The sequence below is a fragment of the Sinocyclocheilus grahami genome, unplaced genomic scaffold, assembly GCF_001515645.1.
Source record: "Sinocyclocheilus grahami isolate Dianchi unplaced genomic scaffold, SAMN03320097.WGS_v1.1 scaffold948.1, whole genome shotgun sequence".
Classification (NCBI taxonomy): domain Eukaryota; kingdom Metazoa; phylum Chordata; class Actinopteri; order Cypriniformes; family Cyprinidae; genus Sinocyclocheilus; species Sinocyclocheilus grahami.
In genome coordinates this window covers 37,969-57,968 of record NW_015506127.1, presented here as the reverse complement: position 1 = coordinate 57,968, position 20,000 = coordinate 37,969, and the positions used below count along the sequence as shown (strand labels likewise).

The 20,000-nt window shown below is 39.5% G+C and overlaps 1 protein-coding gene across 1 annotated transcript in view; it reads left to right on the top strand.

Annotated features, from left to right (window-relative positions):
- LOC107564582 (neurexin-2-like) overlaps positions 1-20,000 on the top strand; it is a gene marked incomplete at its 3' end in the record, with an annotated part of 375,377 nt that overhangs the window by 328,883 nt on the left and 26,494 nt on the right. The window contains exons 7-10 of the mRNA XM_016249689.1: positions 1,550-1,711; positions 5,434-5,872; positions 8,320-8,703; positions 12,142-12,345. Of these exons, the coding sequence (XP_016105175.1) occupies positions 1,550-1,711; positions 5,434-5,872; positions 8,320-8,703; positions 12,142-12,345 (1,189 nt within the window). The remainder of the gene's footprint in view (positions 1-1,549; positions 1,712-5,433; positions 5,873-8,319; positions 8,704-12,141; positions 12,346-20,000) is intronic.

The following is a 20,000-nucleotide window of genomic DNA, read 5'->3' as shown; positions in this document are numbered from 1 at the left end:
CTCGTCTGCAGCAGCTGTTTGAGCACACACTTCAGTAGAAGATGCTTTGCGCTTTGTTGTGAAGAGGTGAAGAGAAATCGTTTCGCCGTGATAGTCGCTGAATAAAAATATAATTTGACAGATAAAGTCGTCTCCCTCGCTGCCAAGCGTCAACCTTCATCAGCGCAGGTTTTAATTGGACACGTTCAGTCAGAACGGCCAAAAACATCATTATTATTCAACAAATAAGTGATCCTGACAAATCATTTAAAAAAGCCAAGCGATGCAGCAAACACATTTGCGAGCGTGTGTTGGTTTGTTAATCATTACAGAGCCGCTGTCTCCCTCAGGATGATAGAAATACACTCGCAATCAGAGCTTTTAGCAGGAAAATGCATCTGAACTGCAGAAGAGACGTGAAATGAGTTATGAAACAGCCTCAGCTGCTCTGATTCTCTGATTGATTACCGCAGGAGGCCATCAGAGCCACACCAGACATGCTCACACAAACACTCAGAACAAGGCTTTAGAGCATCAGAGTGAATTAAATAAATAAAATTAAAATAGAATTTCATTTTGTTTGCATTACTGAAACGTTAGTCTTTTGGTTAAAGTCTCGAGTGAAAATCTGAACTCGTATCAGACAGACTTATTATAGTTATAGTTAACTAAAGCTACAACCATTTTTTTTTTTTTTTTTTTACTGAAATCAAAATAAATGTTAAATGGAATAACAAAGAAAGTAATTTTATGTCATCTAGTTTTCTAACCAACATTACTAATTTTCATTTAGTTTAACTTGATTTACTAAAAATAAAAATAAAAATAAAAAAACTATATAGACATTTAAAAACAATAATAGCTCATTATGACAAAAACAAACAAAATAATGAATTACTAAAACTTTAACTACAATTAATCTGTGACCCTGGACCACAAAACCAGTCATAAGGATATATTTTTAATTGAGCTTATTTGAATAAATAAGCTTTCCATTGATGTATGGTTTGTTAGGATCGGACAATATTAGAAAATCTGGAATCTGAGCGTGCAAAAAAAATCTAAATATTGAGAAAATCATCTTTAAAGTTGTCCAAATGAAGTTCTTAGCAATGCATATTACTAATCAAACATTAAGGTTTGATATATTTACGGTAGGAAATTTACTAAATATCTTCATGGAACATGATCTTTACTTAATATCCTAATGATTTTTGGCATAAAAGAGAAATGTATAATTGTGACCCATACAATGTATTGCGACTCAACACTGCTTTTGTGCTGCAGGGTCACAGATGAAAAATGCAAATATAAAAATAAGTCAGTAAAACCCTAACTAATAAATATCACTTTTAGTCTTTGGCTCACATTAGTGAAACAGACGCGTGTTGTTGTCAGTATTGTGTAGCGTGTGTTAGCGGCGTGCTCTGACAGACAGTTTGGCGTTCAGCTGCGCTCTGAAGAAGCGTTTCTCGCACCGGAGCCGCTCCGAGCAGCACAATCACAATGACTCTTTAATCCAGTGTCTCTGTCTCCTCTCTCTGTTCCTCCGGACGCTCTCTCGCCGCAGGTCACCATCTCAGTGGACGGCATTCTGACCACCACCGGATACACGCAGGAGGACTACACCATGCTGGGCTCCGACGACTTCTTCTACATCGGAGGAAGCCCGAACACGGCCGACCTGCCCGGATCTCCCGTCAGCAACAACTTCATGGGCTGCCTGAAAGACGTGAGTCTGACGAGCGCTAACGAGCCCTGCAGCTCCACACAATCAGCTGTTCACTTACAAATGTGCTCGTAAATCTCTCATTGTCACCAAATATTGCATTCAGTCTGTTTTGTAGTGCTGCCCCGTAATATTCGACTAACCGCTAGTCGACCAGAAGAGGCTTGGTCCTCCAAAATTTGATCTGTCGCTTAGTCGCAGAAAAAAATAAAAATAAAATAAAAATCCACAGGCGGAGACTCACAGATCGTTAACGGCTGGTCTACGGTGCGCTCACTTGCTCTTAAAATACTCCATCATTTTTGGTCTTACAGATAACAGTAATACATCTTTCGAATCTGTAAAGACTCTGTTTATTTGTGTGCACTCACGATAACAATAAAACATGGCACTTGTGTAAAATAATGAAAGCAGTCAGGATGTGCTTTCTGCCGTCTCGGTCTCTGTGAACTTGAGCGAGAAACTCCGAAACTCTGTGTATACTTGCCGTACAGACATGACGAACAGATCTATAGAGAGTGAAGTGTCCACTTTCAAATAAACCAATTGAACTGGAAGACACATGTTCTCAGATTATGTGTGAAACATGCATGCAGGCACATCACTACTGCGGAGATGAGACTTCATCTCTTAAACTGAAAACACAGAAAGCACTAGTGTATCAGTGAATTATTCACATGTTATTAATGCAGTCTTCTTTCTGTTTTCCCCTGACGCATTCATAACCATTACTTCTGACGGTGCGCCGTGGCAAGCTTTATGCGTGCGCATGAGCGCTTATTAGGCTATGCAATTAAAGACTCATTATTATGATTTAAATGGTTTATTAATAAACATGCGATTAGTCGACTAATGCATCAAATGAACGACTACTAGTCGAGCAGAAAAATCTTTAGTCGAGGGCAGCCCTACTGTTAGGACAGGTTTTGTGCTTCTTTTAGGATGATCATAGATTTCATTGATCTGAACCTGTGCACCTCAGGGTTTCATTGGAAACAAGCATTATTTCTGGTTAATTTTGGCAATATTAACTAAAAAACAATCAGTCAGTTCCAGAAAGAAAGACAAAGCCTGTGCTAACTGGAAGAAAACAGGCTGATAAAAAGATGGAATCCAAGAGTTGGTGATAATATAGCATAATCAGAGATTTATAAGCAGGAACACCACAGGTTTAACAAGGTGGGAGAAAATCCCCCAAAATGATCAACGTTTTTTGGTAAGCTGTTAGTTTGAGTCCAATCCGATAACGGTAACTATTACAGAAAATCCTCCGGGTTTAAATGAGTGAAACACAATCTGAGGGTCAGAGGTGAAGCGCATCATCTCTGTTTGTGTGAGCAGATGTAACGACGAGTGCTCAGCCAATGGTGTGAGTTTGGGGGCGGAGCTAACTGTTTGAGTGACGGCAGGTGGGCGGGGTGTATTGCTGTTATCACTGTAAATATAGTTTTGCTGCTTGTACAACTAAATTAAAATGAGCTAAAGCAACCGCTGAACATGTTGTCACTACTTCAGTTTATAATATGCAAAATTATGTAAATATGTAAAATTCACAAAAATCCATTAGTGTAAATCATGTTTGTTAGATTGACTGAAACTGGGCAGTGGATTTCTAGCGCAGCATAACATTGAATTAATTTCACACATTGAAATGAAGTGTTTTTGGAGTAAAGAGAAAGACCTGCTGGTGTTTAATGTTTGACATTTAAAAAAGCGTTCATGTAGAAGTTTCTGTGGTTCCCATGAATTCTGTATAGTTATTAATTCTGTATAGTTATTAATGTCACTCACTCTTTTAAGGTTAGTCAATAGTGTACAGTATTAACAACGATTAGCCTCATTTCTTTTAGTGTGTCATAGTTGTTCCTTTTTCACAGTTTTTACTCAATACATGCGATGAAATCTACCTAAACTAATTGAGAGCAAATCATTTTTTTCATTGAATGCCAAATAGCAGATTTAATTTGATTAGACTGTTGGAATATCATTAGTGTCCCATGGAGCAAAGACCCATGTGAATATAAATGATATTTATGAGTGTTAAATGCAGCAATTAGACTAATATTTAATGTTATTTCTTCTGTCATTTATTTATTTCCCATTGAGGTTTATTAATTAACGTTTATTATCAATTACATAGGATAGAAAAACTTAAAGGGGTAATTTCCCTGCTGACAATACTGCTAGAAATGTTTTATTTATGTGCTATATAAACTTGCTCTAGGGGCAATTATGTAGATATGGGGCCGGTTGCATAAACCTAGTCTTAAAAAGTTAGTCATCTAATCTATTCATCTAAGACTTTTTGAATTCAGTTATGAAAAGGTAGATTGGTCGTATTTGTATTGAAAAGGTAAGACTGATTACCCCATTGGTAACTGCTTGTTGGTCAAACTACTTCTTTAGACACAGTCTTAACATGGTGGCAACTCTTTATGCAACTGGCGTCTACATGATATCTATTGTATTATTTACTCAGATGTTTCTAAATAACATACGCTTTAAAAGCATGCTTTAACTAGGTGCTATGTAAAGTAAAATCAAAGTATTGCCAAGTAAGCTTTGACTAAATAAAAATGACTCAAACTTTTACTGGCCAGGCTAAAGTTATTTATTTTCTTTGTTAAATTTGCTTAACTTAGGCAAGTAGATTTTACTTAATTCTATATGGGAAATTATATGTAATATTTACTTAATTTCTTTATGAATGTGAAGTTCAATAGCAAGTGTATTGTACAGAGCAGTAGCAGTAAAATTAGCTTAAAATGTAAATTATTTTCTTGTTTAGTATTTTTGTCTTGTTTCCTTGTATAAATATCTAAACATTCTTGAATCAGCACGCATTTACTTGACAAGTAAAATGATTTAAGACTTATGTCTTGTTTTCTGAAAAACAAAAAATCCAAATTTTGTAAAGCAAGTAAAAAAAATCTGCCAATGGGATAAGAAAAACAATCCTGTTTAGCCTTTGAATTAAGATTATTTTTACTTGTTTTAAGCAAAAACAAACTCAATTTGGATAATATTTTCAGAGACCAAGACAATAATATCTTAAGTCATTTTACTTGTCAAGGAAATGCATCCTGATTCAAGAACGTTTAGTTATGTAGTTAGTTTACACGCTTAAAAATAAAGGTGCTTCACGATGCCACAGAAGAACCTTTTTGTCTAAATGGTTCCATAAAGAAGCTTTAACATCTGAAGAACCTTTCTGTTTCACTAAAGCTTCTTTGTGGCGAAATAAGGTTCTTCAGATTATAAAAAGGTAAGAAAGAGATGGTTCTATAAAGAACCTTTGACTGAATGCTTCTTTGTGGAACCAAAAATGGTTCTTCTATGGCATTTGCCACCACTGTACATTGCAGACAGCACAATAAATGACTTAACAATAAGCACAAAAACAATATTAATCCATAAACAACGTACACCATGTTGTTAAAAAACCTAACAGCTGTTGGAATGTTCTGTAGAACACCGAGGCATTACTGATCTTCCACTGAATGAACTCTTAAATCCGTTTAGTGGTCCTTCGTAATACACAATCCTTTTCAATGTTGCCCTTCCACAATAACCTCGAGAGAAATCGGGAATAAAACCAATAATTGAACCAACAATCTTTCTGATCGTTTTATTAATCCTGTTTTTATCCTCCACAGTGAAGAGATATACGTATACTATAAAACAAGGTATTATTTCAGCGTGTGTTGTTTAATGCACTCCTGCAGGTGGTGTACAAGAACAACGACTTCAAGCTGGAGCTGTCTCGTCTGGCCATCGAGAGGGACCCTAAGATCAGTGTGCACGGGGACCTGGTGTTCCGCTGCGAGGACGTTGCGGCCCTGGACCCCGTGACCTTCGAGACGGCCGAGTCCTACATCTCCCTCCCGCGCTGGGACACCAAGAAGACCAGCTCCATCTCCTTCGACTTCCGCACCACGGAGCCCAGCGGCCTGCTGCTGTTCAGCCACGGCAAGCCTCAGAGCAGCAGAGAGCAGCGGCCTGGCCGCGAGATGAAGACCGACTACTTCGCCATGGAGCTGCTCGACGGCTTTCTCTACCTGCTGATGGACATGGGCTCCGGCAGCATCAAGCTCAAGACCAGCAACAAGAAGGTGAACGACGGAGAGTGGTGCCACGTGGACTTCCAGAGAGAGGGACGGAGAGGTGAGGTCTGTGCATGTGAAGACAGCCTGGCCTGCGCTCCCCAAAACCATCGCAGACCATTGAAACCAATGAGGGCTTACGATGCTTTTGAGAAACGCAGCCCTGATCCGCTCCTGATTGGACCAGAAGCGTTGCCAACTAAACAGTCTAAAAATCTCCCTGCAGCTTTCCGCCAAAATAAACACTCGAGGGTTTACCCTTAAAAGTCAATCATTTAGGATATATTAGTATTGTGCCATTTTGTGTTAAATATAAGTATTGTGATTTTCAAATAAGTGACCCTGGAGTCTTAAGTGTCAATTTTTCAAAATAAATAAGCACTAGATACCAAATCATGCAGCTCTACACTGTAAACAATTATTAAAAAAACAAACATATAATATAAAATCTAAATAAAACACTTACAGAAACATTAAATATTTTATCTGTTTTCCTGCAAGTCATCAGTGTTAATTAGAGAAGTGTATAAATAACAGTTTTTCATCAAACGTTTTACTGCCATCGTCCATAAATAAATAATAGTTACTGCTTTTGTTGTTTTTCACCCATCTAACCTTGTATTCTAATAAATAAGGTTTTGACACCAATGTTTTAGATACTAACATAATTTCATAATTCTCAATTCCAGTTTTAAAACCACAGTAACATCTACCACCCTAATATAAAGTTCAGCCTATGCCTATCAAGACAAGTAAACATTCAGTAATAAACTAAGCGCAAATACACAAATCACAAGCACTAGCACAAGTAAATACAACAGAGCAAAGATACACATGAAATAACGAGTGCATTTATTTTCATTAATACATTTGGCAGACGCTTGTCCAAAGCGACTCGCATTGTATTGAATGTTTGTATGAGTTCATGCATTCCCTGGGAATCGAACCCATTACCTCAGCGTCGCTAACGCCACGCTCTATTGTTTGAGCTACAGAAATACTGTTACCATGCACATGTGTTGAAACATCAACTTCAGTTTAATCGTTCATCTCGAACGGGTTTGGAATATGGCTGCTGTAGAGCATTCACTCCAGCACTTATCGCTGCTAAAGCGCGGCCAACGAGACGCTGTTAAACCCCATCCACGCTGCCAAAAGCTGCTCCGTTTGCTGTGATGGGCTAATCGAGTGTAAGGCTAGAGGAGGTGGGCGTGTGTCCTGTGGGGAAGAAAGTCCAGCAGTTCTGTAATTGCAGTTTAATAGACAATTAAGAGTAAGTCATAAATCTCTGCGATCTGCCGAGAGAGCAGCGCTCATGCTGAAATATAGACACACATCGCTCATGCACACTTCTGGATAAAGAACGATCAAGCGTAGTCAGGCAGGCATCTAAAATGATTGGGTACCCACAGACACAACTGATAGATCTGTATAACCGTGCTGTAACGAGAAAAGCAGCTTTTGTTGCGGACCCCTCTCATCCTTTGCATTACTTCTTTCAGCATCAGGTTGTCAGTTCAGAACTCCTTTGGCCAGAAGGAAGGCTTGTAGTAATGCCATTTATATTCTAAATAAGGCCAAGCAGTTTGTCAGGATCTTGTGTCTTAGGTTTGTCATTATTTATTCTAGAGGAGTTTTTGTGGATTAACTGTGGTTTGGTTGTTGCGTGTGCTTTTTTGTATTGTGTATATGTGAGACTTTTACCTAAGACAAAATTCTTTCAATAGCTATGTTTCCATCCAAAGATTCGAATTAAATTTATGCGCAAAACTGGAATAAAGCACCGTTTCCATCCAACAAGTCCAAGAGAACAACATCGTTACTTCCTGATAAACTGGCACTGTATATCACCAAGAAAACTAGGAGAAGCCACTGAATATAATAATTATGATGAATGACTTGTTCCTCAGAGCGAGCCGACGAAACACAATAAATGCGGTCTTTGCTTTCAGAGGTGGAGGTAACACTTTATCTTGATGTAGTTGCAAATTAATGAGAATTAGTTGACATGTAGTTACTGATAGTTAGTAGAATGTCTAAAGTGGACTATCGAAATAACGTGTAACCGAGGTGGATGCTGCTGTTTGGGAACGCAGTCGTGTAAGACAATCATACAGAAATACTTTGACGACAGACTTTACTCAGGTATTTCAGAACGACCATAACAACATATAGATGCAGTGAATGAGATCGGTCCACTGCTAGTCAGGTTATCTCGTCTCATGGCGCACGCAAACTCACATGACTTTTTCGATGCGCATGGAGGAATTTATTCAGTAAATGTGTTTCCATCGTAGTTTATGCACATTTTTTCTTATCGGATAAAAGGTTTATCCTACTCAATTGTGCGCATACAGAAATTTAGAATTTATGCGCATCTTGGCGTTTCCATCCAGTGTTTTTTTAATGCGATATTCCAAAATTCGCACACAAATAGATGGATGGATGGAAACATAGCTACTGGTTGATAGATAATGAAGTTGTTTGACTGTTGAATCTTCTCGTCAGGCTCCATCTCCGTCAACAGCCGCTCCATTCCCTTCAGCTCTAACGAGGGCAGTGAGATCCTGGACCTGGACAGTGACATGTATCTGGGTGGTTTGCCGGAGAGCGGTCAGGGCCTGATCCTGCCGCCCGAGGTCTGGACCGCGCTGCTCAACTACGGCTACGTGGGCTGCGTCCGCGACCTCTTCATCGACGGCAAGAGTCGAGACGTGCGGCGTCTGGCGGAGATCCAGAGCGTGCCGGGCGTCAGCAGCTTCTGCACGCGCGAGCTCCAGAAGAGGTGCAGCAGCGCCCCCTGCGCCAACGGAGGACAGTGCAAGGAGGGCTGGAACCGCTACATCTGCGACTGCACCGGCACCGGATTCCTGGGAGGCAACTGTGAGATCGGTGGGTAAAACCAGAGAACACAGCTACTAATGAAGCAAACAGTGCTTGATGTTTCCAGCTAGATCTAACTGCAGTACTAATAAAATCATCAAAAGTAAAACAACACTGCGGACTCTGCACTGTATTAAATATAAATGTATTCTTCACCCAAAAATTAAAATGAGATGGAAATGTGCTCACCCTCAGATCATCCTAGATCAGGATGAGTTTGTTTCTTCATCAGGTTTGGAGAAATGTAGCACTGCATCAGTGTCTCAGCAATGGATGCTCTGCAGTGAATGGGTGCCGTCAGAATGAGAGCTGATAAAAACATCACAATAATCCACAGCACTCCAGTCCTTCAGTGAACATCTGGAGAAGACAAAAGCTGAAACACATCCAGCATTAAGACGTTTTTAACTAAAATACATTGCGTCTATAATCCATAATAACGCTTCCTCCAGTGAGTCAGTGTTCTGGTGTGAATCAGGAGAGAAATCTGCACAGATCAAGCAGCGTTTAAACAGCTCTAAACAAATATTATAAGCGTCTTAATGCTGGATGTGTTTCAGCTTTTGTCTTCTCCAGATGTTCACTGATGGACTGGAGTGCTGTGGATTATTGTGATGTTTTTATCAGCTGTTTGGACTCTCATTCTGACGGCTGCTCTCTCAGTAGATTTATGACATTTCTCCAAATCTGTTCCAATGAACAAACTCATCTACATTTAAATTTTTATGTTAACAATTTACATCCGCTTAAGACGTAACCGACCATGTTACTCGCCAAGAATCGCATTTTGACAATTATGTGTTTATATGTGGATTCAAGTGCAAGAAGAAGCGAAAGAGAACTCCGTTCAGCATTCACGCGAGGTTTGAATGAGGCGGCTTTACGTGTGTGTGAGCATGTATGGAGGTCTGTCTTCTTGCAATTAAATGGTTCATAAATGTTTAAACTGGCAAGACTTAAAAGACATGAAACGCATTCGGTCAGCTGTGCAGATCTGACAGGATAATATGTAAATCTCGTGTTATATTGCGTTGGAGTCGCATTCTGTAGCTTCTTTCAGTGGTTATATTTAGCACTAGCTTGAGCCCATCCGTGACGCTTTTATCAGGCGCACACAGAGCTGCGAAGCACCGCCGTTCGCGCTTCATTTCTTTGCATTCGGCTGGCTGTGGCATCCTGATTCATGCTGGCGGGAAAGAGCCGATGTCACGAGCCGGGAGAAGCACTGGAGCAGCGATGCTCACCACAACCATCTGTGCCGCCTTTAACGACACCAGCTGCTCCGTCTCAGGCCCACGCCTCTGACAGCAGCATTGCAGCTCTGAATCCACAGATTGTCTGAGTGTTTCGCTGACATTGAGCTCAAGGGCCTTCGACGCAGAATAGTTCCTCTCTCCGTGGTTTTGATTCATAGTGTTCGCTGTCAGAGCTCGAGCAGGTGGGTAATTAGGGCTGATTTGGATTCGGCTGCGTCTGCCGACTGTTTAAAAGATGCCCGTTTGTTTTATTAAACATATTTATTTCCATCTTTTTTAACAGCCAGATGTTGTGCTGTGAAGTAAAGCTGTTTATTCACCGTGTGTCATGTTGCTGGTCTCTGAAGGCCGGGTAGAAGCGGCTGCAGAGCAGTGCTTTACTGACACCAAGCGTCACTGGACAGAACTACACTAACGATCATAGCGACGCACAGATGTGCTCAGTGTGTGTTTGTACTGTAGGAAGATCTCGTTATTTGTCAGACGTGTCAGTGGTGCATTTGATGCCTTTCAACATACTGATCACGAAACTGCATTCTGCGGTAATAATACATATTTAGGTAACACTCTGTAATGACGTTCAGTTGTAAGTCATTTATAAGTTCATCATCTAATCACTTGTAAATGATTATTTATAACTTAACCTACAAAACAGATAAAAATATGATCATATCACTTACTAATCATTTATGAACACATAGTCATGTTTTGTAAATGATTAGTTCATCATTAACTTATAAGTGACTTACAACTGAACGTTATTATAAAGTGTTACCAATATTTATATATTGTTTATAATAGGTATATTTATAATTACTAACAGATGTGTATATATAATGTTATATAAATTGAATGTGATTACATGTGTGTGATTAGTAAACATAGTGTAGAAACACACACATCTCAAAAATCCAGTTAGTGGAAACCTTTTTGACATTAGCTGCCCTACTTATTCGTTTGTTTGTTTATAATAGTTGTGCTGTATGAAGGCTAGTGTGATGTAGACGTGTGAGTCATTATCTCTGTGAAGCACCACCTGTTTCAAAGACCTCAGAGAACCACAATCCAGGGTTTATCATGTGATTATAGTGTGTTTATATCATGTGTTTATCACGTGTTTCTATTGTTTGTTAAAGTGTGTTTATATCATGTGTTTATGGTGTGATGTGTGTGTTTGTCATGTGTTTATTTTCTGTGTTTATATCATGTGTTTATGGTGTGATGTGTGTGTTTGTTGTGTGTTTATATCATGTGTTTATGGTGTGATGTGTGTGTTTGTTGTGTGTTTATATCATGTGTTTATGGTATGATGTGTGTGTTTGTCATGTGTTTATTTTCTGTGTTTATATCATGTGTTTATGGTGTGATGTGTGTGTTTGTCATATGTTTATTTTCTGTGTTTATATCATGTGTTTATGGTGTGATGTGTGTGTTTGTTGTGTGTTTATATCATGTGTTTATGGTATGATGTGTGTGTTTGTCATGTGTTTATTTTCTGTGTTTATATCATGTATTTATGGTGTGATGTGTGTGTTTGTTGTGTGTTTATATCATGTGTTTATGGTATGATGTGTGTGTTTGTCATGTGTTTATTTTCTGTGTTTATATCATGTGTTTATGGTGTGTTTACGGTGTGTTTAACACGTTTATTGTTTCTATTGTTTGTTAAAGTGTGTTTATATCATGTGTTTATGGTGTGATGTGTGTGTTTGTCATGTTTATAGTTCCTATTGTGTTTATATGGTGTGTGTGTGTGTGTATGTGTGTTTGCGCTTTGTTTATCTTGTGTGTGTTTACGGTGTGTGTGTTTGCGCTGTGTTTACGCTGTGTGTGTGTGTGTGTGTGTTTGTGCTGTCTGTGTGTGTGTGTTTACGTGTGTGTGTGTGTGTTTGCGATGTGTTTACGGTGTGTTTACGGTGGGTGGGTGTGTGTGTGTGTGTGTTTGCGCTTTTTTATCTCATTTGTGTTTACGGTGTCTAGCAGTCCACTCCCAGCATGCCTCTGGGGAGGAGGTGGGCAGAATACACTGGTGCAACACCGGGATGCGAAGCAGTTCCTCCCTATGAGAGAGAGAGAGAGACAGAATGAGATAAAGACAGTGTACGTTTGTATGAGAGAGACTGTGTGTGTTTGCGCTGTGTTTACGCTGTGTGTGTGTGTGTGTGTTTGTGCTGTCTGTGTGTGTGTGTTTACGTGTGTGTGTTGAGCTACGACGGCAGCATGTATCTGAAGATCATCATGCCCAGCACACTGCACACGGAGGCCGAGGATGTGGCGCTGCGCTTCATGTCTCAGCGGGCGTACGGGCTGCTCGTGGCCACCACCTCCAAAGAGTCGGCCGACACGCTGCGGCTGGAGCTGGACGGAGGACGGGTCAAACTCACGGTCAACCTCGGTAACTACCCGTCTGTCTCTGTCTGACCTCTCCTCCCCTGAACCATCTCAAGATCTCGCCCAGTGTCTGCCCTCCGCCAGCCACCCGGCCTGTAAACCACACCGTCCTCCAGCAGAGGGCAGAACAACCCTTTCACTGTATCAGATCTCTGTTATTAGTGACTGAAATCTGCTTCCATTTGAGTCTCAGTGTAAGCACTGTTTTCTTAGTAACAAATCCTTAGAACAAGACACATTTACTAGTAGAATTGTGCAAGATATTTATAAAATGTATAAAAGTTAAACTTATTGGTAACACTTTACTTAAAGCCTTTATTTATAATGCATTATAAAGGGTTATTAAAGGCTATAATGCATTATAATTATTCATAATGTGTGTTGTAATACATATTGTCATAAATACTTATAACCAAATTTAAAATGCATAGTGTAACAAAGAATTGATATGTGTTATAATGTATTAACTGTGGTTACAATTATTCATGAGATTGTACAATGCATTATAAGGTCCATTACAAGGCATAATTAATGCATTAAAACTACTTTCATAATGCATTATACATAAAGGCTTTAAGTATAGTGTTACCAACTTATTTTATTTCTCATTTTAGTTTGACTATATAAATAAAAATGATATAGACCTAATAAAAATGACTAGAACTTTAACATGTAAAATATAAAGAAACAACAACATATGAATAAACATTCTAATAGAATCTTTTAGCTCACTATATGTGTGTTTTGGTCACATCAAATTAATTCATATTGTATTTAAGTCAGTTAAACTGCAGAGCAGTGTAAAACTGAAGCATGTCACAGTAAAGCCTTCATGTTCAAAACAGCGACGCTTTCAGGGTTTGGTGTTCGTCTGCTGCTCCAGTGAGCGTGTCTGCTTTGAAGGGTGTTTTTCTGTGAATCCAGACTGATTCCTGCAGAGTTTAGTGTAGTTCTGGTCTGGTCCGGGTCTGGTTCTGGCGGAGAGGCAAACACAGGGCAGCGGTGCATCCTGGGAAAGGACGTGGTGGGAGAGAAAGCCTCTCGGGAGACCTCCATCCATCTGTCTCTCTCTCTGTCAGTCACCTGGAGCTTTCCAGAGGAACCTCGAGTCCCTTCAATGTGGTGTCTGTCTGCGGCCTGAGCGAACAGCCAGAGACCGGCTCACGCTCCGCTCTGCTAATGCACCACCACTCACATAATCAGGCCTGATAAGAGCTGTCGCATGAAAATCCCCATCCATCTGGATCACACAGTTTTAACAGCAGCAAACTAATAAACATATGCATAACTCTCAGTCATACAGAAATGAACCAGATCTTTGTACTCAAAAAATCATGGCATAGTTTATTATTTACTATTTGCATCTGTTCGATTTTATTTAAATAATCATATTTTTAGATGCATTTATTGAAATTGCTCAGAATCAGCATACATTGTTTTAAACAAAGAATTAAATGTATGACCATGGTTAGAATATGGCTAATGTTATTTTAGTATCACTGGAATCAGTTTTTGTATACTTTCTATGTTCATTTTAGTTCTATAAAATAAAATAAAAATTTAAATAAAAGTTTTTTAATGTTTTATTTCAGTTATTGTTTATTTATTTCTAGTAACAAAAATATTTTTAGTTTGAGTTAACTGTAATAACCCTGATATATATAATACATAGTAAATGGTGCCAGATAAACAAATAAAATTATTTTTTAGTATTTTTGAGACATTATTATTATTATAATGAACTATAATAACCTTGCTGTGGAACAAACAGTATTCAGTTAGTTAATGTATGAGATTGAAACAAACTGGATTTATTGATTATAAATACATATTTAATAGTGTATTGTGCGTAATATATAATTGTTACTGTGTGTTTAAAACACATTCAGTTTATTAGCGCTCTTACAGAAATCTGACCGGTTTCATTTCTGCACGATGCATCAGTTTATGTTTAAACTGTGTGTCCAGACAGTAGGATGTTTTTCATCTGCATTTCAAAAGCATAAATCTGAGACTGACTGCAGGCGTGTTGCTTGATCCGGCAGAGAAGCGTCAGGTCTGGAGTGAGTGTGTTTCGAGTCTAGACGGTCTCTGGCTGTTTGTGATCACTATTCTGTAGCGGTTGACACATTGAGACGCTCCTCAGCCTGAGCCGCAGATGCAGCACACACACACACACACACACACACACTCAGTGTAAATCTCAGCGCTGTGTTCAGTGTCACACAGTAGATGTGTTTCTGGCTGAGGAGTGCAGTGAAACCCCTTCCCACAATTCACAGCGGCAGATGCAGACCGCAGCGCTCCACGCTCATCTTCCTCACTCATGCTTATGGAGAAACAGCACTGTACTTCATCACACTAATCTCCTGACTGCTGACCAAATACATCATTACTGAGCACTGAGCGATTGAACTGTGAGCAGCAGGAGATGCAGCGATCAGTCGAACAGTTCAGGACCGCTTTTGATAACACTTTACAATGAGGTTCCATTAGTTAACATGAACTATCAGTGACACATACTTCTGAAGCACTTATTAACCTCACTTCATGTTGAGTTAACATCTACTAATAGATTATTAAAAACAAAAGTTGTATTTGTGAATGTTATTGACCTCTTAAGCCTGAAATATCACTTAATAATCTGAAAAAGTGAAAGTTTATTAAACATTTAAAGAAATATTCAATGAAAATAGGCTTTTATTGTGCTTTTATGGCTCATATAGTCTGATATAGTGAGAGTAGGAAAACAGCTCAATTTTATGACTCAAACTGAGCAAAACTATATTATATTAAAATAATTTATATGATGAAATTCTGATGCTTGTACACTCTTAAAAATAAAGATTCTTAATTTAAGAACTGTTCACTGAAAGGTTCTCTGTGGAACCAACAATTGTTCTTCTATGGCTTCACTGCAAAAACAGCTTTTTGGAGCCTTTATTTTTAAGAGTGTGATGTAAATCAGTGATATAATGCAGTGATTGAGAGCTGAAGAAATAAAGGCTCCTCAGAAGATGTGAGATGTTCTGGAGGCTTGTGAAGATCATTCCTCCGCTGAGGAACAGTGAAAGTAAAGCTTCTGGAAACAAACGCTCCTCAAAAGATCCTGAGGATCAGATTTGAGACTCTAAAACATGATTGATGGAGAATCAAGTAAAGCTGAGCTGCTTCAGTGCAGTAAGTGTTCATCTGGAGATATTACTGACGTTATTCTGATGCTTACTTGATCAAAACCAGTCAAAATTTGACACGAGAAGCGTTTCTACAATTACACTTTTACTGGATAAAACACTGTAAACTCTCAATCAGAGACAGCAGACATGCAGGAGATCGAGTGTGAAACAGCAGAGTTTGATCATGTTGATCATTTAGAGGAAGTTTCCACATTAAATCTGATTCAGTAGATGTATACAACTGAGCTAAAAGTTTGTTTACTTTGTAAAGCTTTGTTAACTGATGGGTGGTTATTGTAAAGTGTTGGTCAGTATTGCGCAGTCTCAGTCAGACGGTCTGATCCGGCTCGGACCGGTCTAGACGAGCGGAGCGCCTGCGGTTACTAACACGCATGTGAAGGGAGCGGGTGCCGCTGACTCAAGCGTGTCCCCGGATGGTGGCCCTGATCTTCAGATGTCTGCAGAATCAACTTTGAAGGATGTGAAATGTTTTCTCTCTCTCTCTCTTTCCTTTAATTTGATCTCACCATCTCACTCTCTCTCCCACACCCTCTCTCTCACACACACACACACGCACACACACACACACGCACACACACACACACGCACACACACACACACGCACACACACACACACGCACACACACACACACGCACACACACACACACGCACACACACACACACGCACACACACACACACGCACACACACACACACGCACACACACACACACGCACACACACACACACGCACACACACACACACGCACACACACACACACGCACACACACACACACGCACACACACACACACGCACACACACACACACGCACACACACACACACGCACACACACACACACGCACACACACACACACGCACACACACACACACGCACACACACACACACGCACACACACACACACGCACACACACACACACGCACACACACACACACGCACACACACACACACGCACACACACACACACGCACACACACACACACGCACACACACACACACGCACACACACACACACGCACACACACACACACGCACACACACACACACGCACACACACACACACGCACACACACACACACGCACACACACACACACGCTCTCTCTCACACACACACTCTCAGACAGGTGTTAAATAAGTGTGTTGTTTCATGTTGTGTTTTGACACTGAAGGTAAGTGTGTTGCTGTGACTGGAGGAGATCTCTGAGCGTGTGTTTATGAATGAATGACACTCATCAATCCATAAACACACTCACACACACACACACACACACACACACACACACACACACACACACACACACACACACACACACACACACACACACACACACACATAGACACACACACACACACACACACACACACACACACACACACACACACACACACACACACACACACACACACACACACACACACACAGAGACATAAACACACACACACACACACACAGATATAGACACACACACACACACACACACACACACTCACACTCACACACTCACACACACATCCCGACGTGAATCGCTTATAACTGCAGGATGGATTTGATGTTCTAATCCATTTCAGAATGAGACTTTCATCTACATTCATCTCAGTCTCACAATGAAATCAACCTGACAAAGCTTTTCATCTTCCCTCCTGGAAATTAATTTTATTTTGTCCCTCCAAATCATTTCTCATTTAATATTGAGTCACGCTTTGTGTTGTCAGTTTACAGCAAGACCAGTGACAGGAAAATGGGTTCATTTATTAATTAATATGTATAAAATTATTATTATTGTTATTATTGATATTATTAGTTTTGTTGTTTATTATTATTTAGCATTATTATTATTATTATTTAGTGTTATTTATTATTATTATTTATTGTTCATTTTTATTATTTTGCATTATTTATTATTTATCAATGTTTATTATTATTTGTATATTGTAGTATTATTATTATTTATTGTTTAGTGTTATTTAGCATTATTTATTATGTATCAATATTTTATTATTATTTGTATATTGTATTATTATCATTGTTGTTGTTTAGTGTTATTTGGCATTATTTTTATTTATCAATATTTTAATATTATAATTTTTTATTAGAAATATGATCAATATTTATAATTATTATATTTCATTATTTATTGTTATAACACCACAGATGGTGTTTTTCAGCAGTAGTTTTCACTGTTTTTGATGTGCAGCGCTTCATGAACGGCTGAGAGTCCGAGCACTCCGTGAATCACAGTAATTAACCGTGAGCCGCACTTCACATGTGATCGTGTGTCTGCCGCGGGCAACCGTCACACTGATGTGGCGTGTGCTGTCCTGAGCTCGCTTCCGCTAGTCTCCCGTTCGCTTCGAATCGGCCTGATCTGTGCGTGACCCCGGGCGCCGCTGCGATTTAGCCACAGCCAATTACCCAGAATGCCCTGTCCGGCCGCTGGAGCGGCGTGTGATTGGAGGCGACGGTGGCTCTCGTCTCGCTCTACAGGTGTATATGCAGGGCTGTTGGTGATATCCGCTCACATCCAAGCACAAGCTATTAAATACAATCATGCAAAGCCCAACGTGAACGACAGATTGAATCACAAACTCAAAGCTCAGAGAGACTCCCAGAGTTTTTGTTTTGCGTCCCCTCCAGCTTCTATTAAGGTCTTATCATGAATAATGGAAAAGGCATGAAAACAAGAGTCATAAATATGCAGCGGGTCACAATAAGCCTGCCATTCTCAAGACGGCACTTTCTCAACGAGTTTTTCATCGAGTTCACATTAAAATGACTCTGAACAGAACATATATTTAACTTCATACAAGAGCTTGCTAACCCTTTACCCATCAGCAGAGTTTAACTAATGACCTTGAGTCAGTGATGTCACTAAATTACACACTCTCTGTGTGTGTTGAGCTTGAATGTGCTTCATTGGCAGCTGTACAAAGGAAACAGAGTAATGACGGAGAAGAGCTCAGTGTTTCTCTGAATCATCAGAAGGAACATTAGTAAGTACACTAAAGCTCAGTCGGGGATCTGAAATTAGATCAGGCTGGATCACGGCTGTGGAAGCAGTTAGTAAACTGTTATTTTAGTATTACTTATATACTATTTTATACAATAGTTCTTTCTGGTCCTAGAATCTGATTGGCTGATAAGAATATGATATTAGAGTGATAATAAAACTCCAACTGCTTCACTGTCTGTATCACTCAGCTTACTGTATTTCTCACAGCGAGTGTCATGACAGACGCCCAAATCCATTATTATTTTAAAAATAAAATACTGTTTTTGTGTCGTGGATTGTAGTTTTAATAGTTTGTTTTGGCGAGAATGAAGTTCAACTAGTAGACTTCAAATATGCAGCTTGTTAATAAAGATAATGTCTATTTGAAAATTAGCTTCAGTGTTTTCAGAGCTGTGAGCTCCAGATGGTCAGCGGTCGTTCTGCGCTCATGAACCCGCAGAGAGAGCGCCTCACCTCGGCCAGATCTTCTGGAATTTACCGCTGGCTCTGATGTCTCTGTAGTGGTTAAACATGAGATATCATTTGTTTTGGGTAAATCTCACGGGCAGTCTTTGGTCTCATTAATTTATTAATTGTTCCAGAGCAAATCGTTTTGGCTGAGGGCAAAATCTCATCATGTTATGTTTTATGCTTTTGACTGCATTTTAGTAACACGGCTGTTACTAGTATTTAGTATTGAGGAACTGTGTGTTCGTGATGGTGATTTTAGTTGCATTATTCCGCCGTTAGATGGTGACAAGAGACTGTTTTTACGAGTGAGTCAGCAGCAGTAAAGACTTTTATATTGAAAGAGACTGAAACAGGGTTGTAAACAAGGAAGTTATTTTTAATTTCAATAAGATCTTGTAAGACACAGCCAACAAATGCACTGAGCAGCGCTGCCATCGGAAATAACCCTTAACAGATGAAAGGATAGTACGACAAAGATATCGCTTTCCTTAGCGGGCATTTAAACTAATGTTTTATTGTGAATATGAGATTGATCTGAAGAATGAATGCTGGATCAGATGCAGGTAATAATCACACTCGCTCAATCCGTCTCTTCATAATACTCTACTCTCTGCTTGCAGGTTTTTTCCCCACAAGAACACCAACATGTTCACCTTCTCTGGTTTAAGAAGCGGTCTTTTACTTTACTTAAGCGTGAAAACCATCAATATTCGCCTAATTTTTGCTGAGCGCACCTTCTGCAATTAATAGTAAATATAACCAAAACAGGTCATTATAATTTTTATATGAATAATACAATAAATATAAGGAAAACTTGCCCACTTGATTTTGTAATATTCTTGAATTTTGTAATCCGTAGGTGCATTTCTATTAAAGGCACGTCCATGTGGAGACGGCGTTCGGCAACCTCATCTTTGCACCCAACACTGACTCAGAAAGCACTAGTTTATTAGTAAATAATTAAAATGTCTTCTTTCCTCCCCCCCCCCGCACATTAAT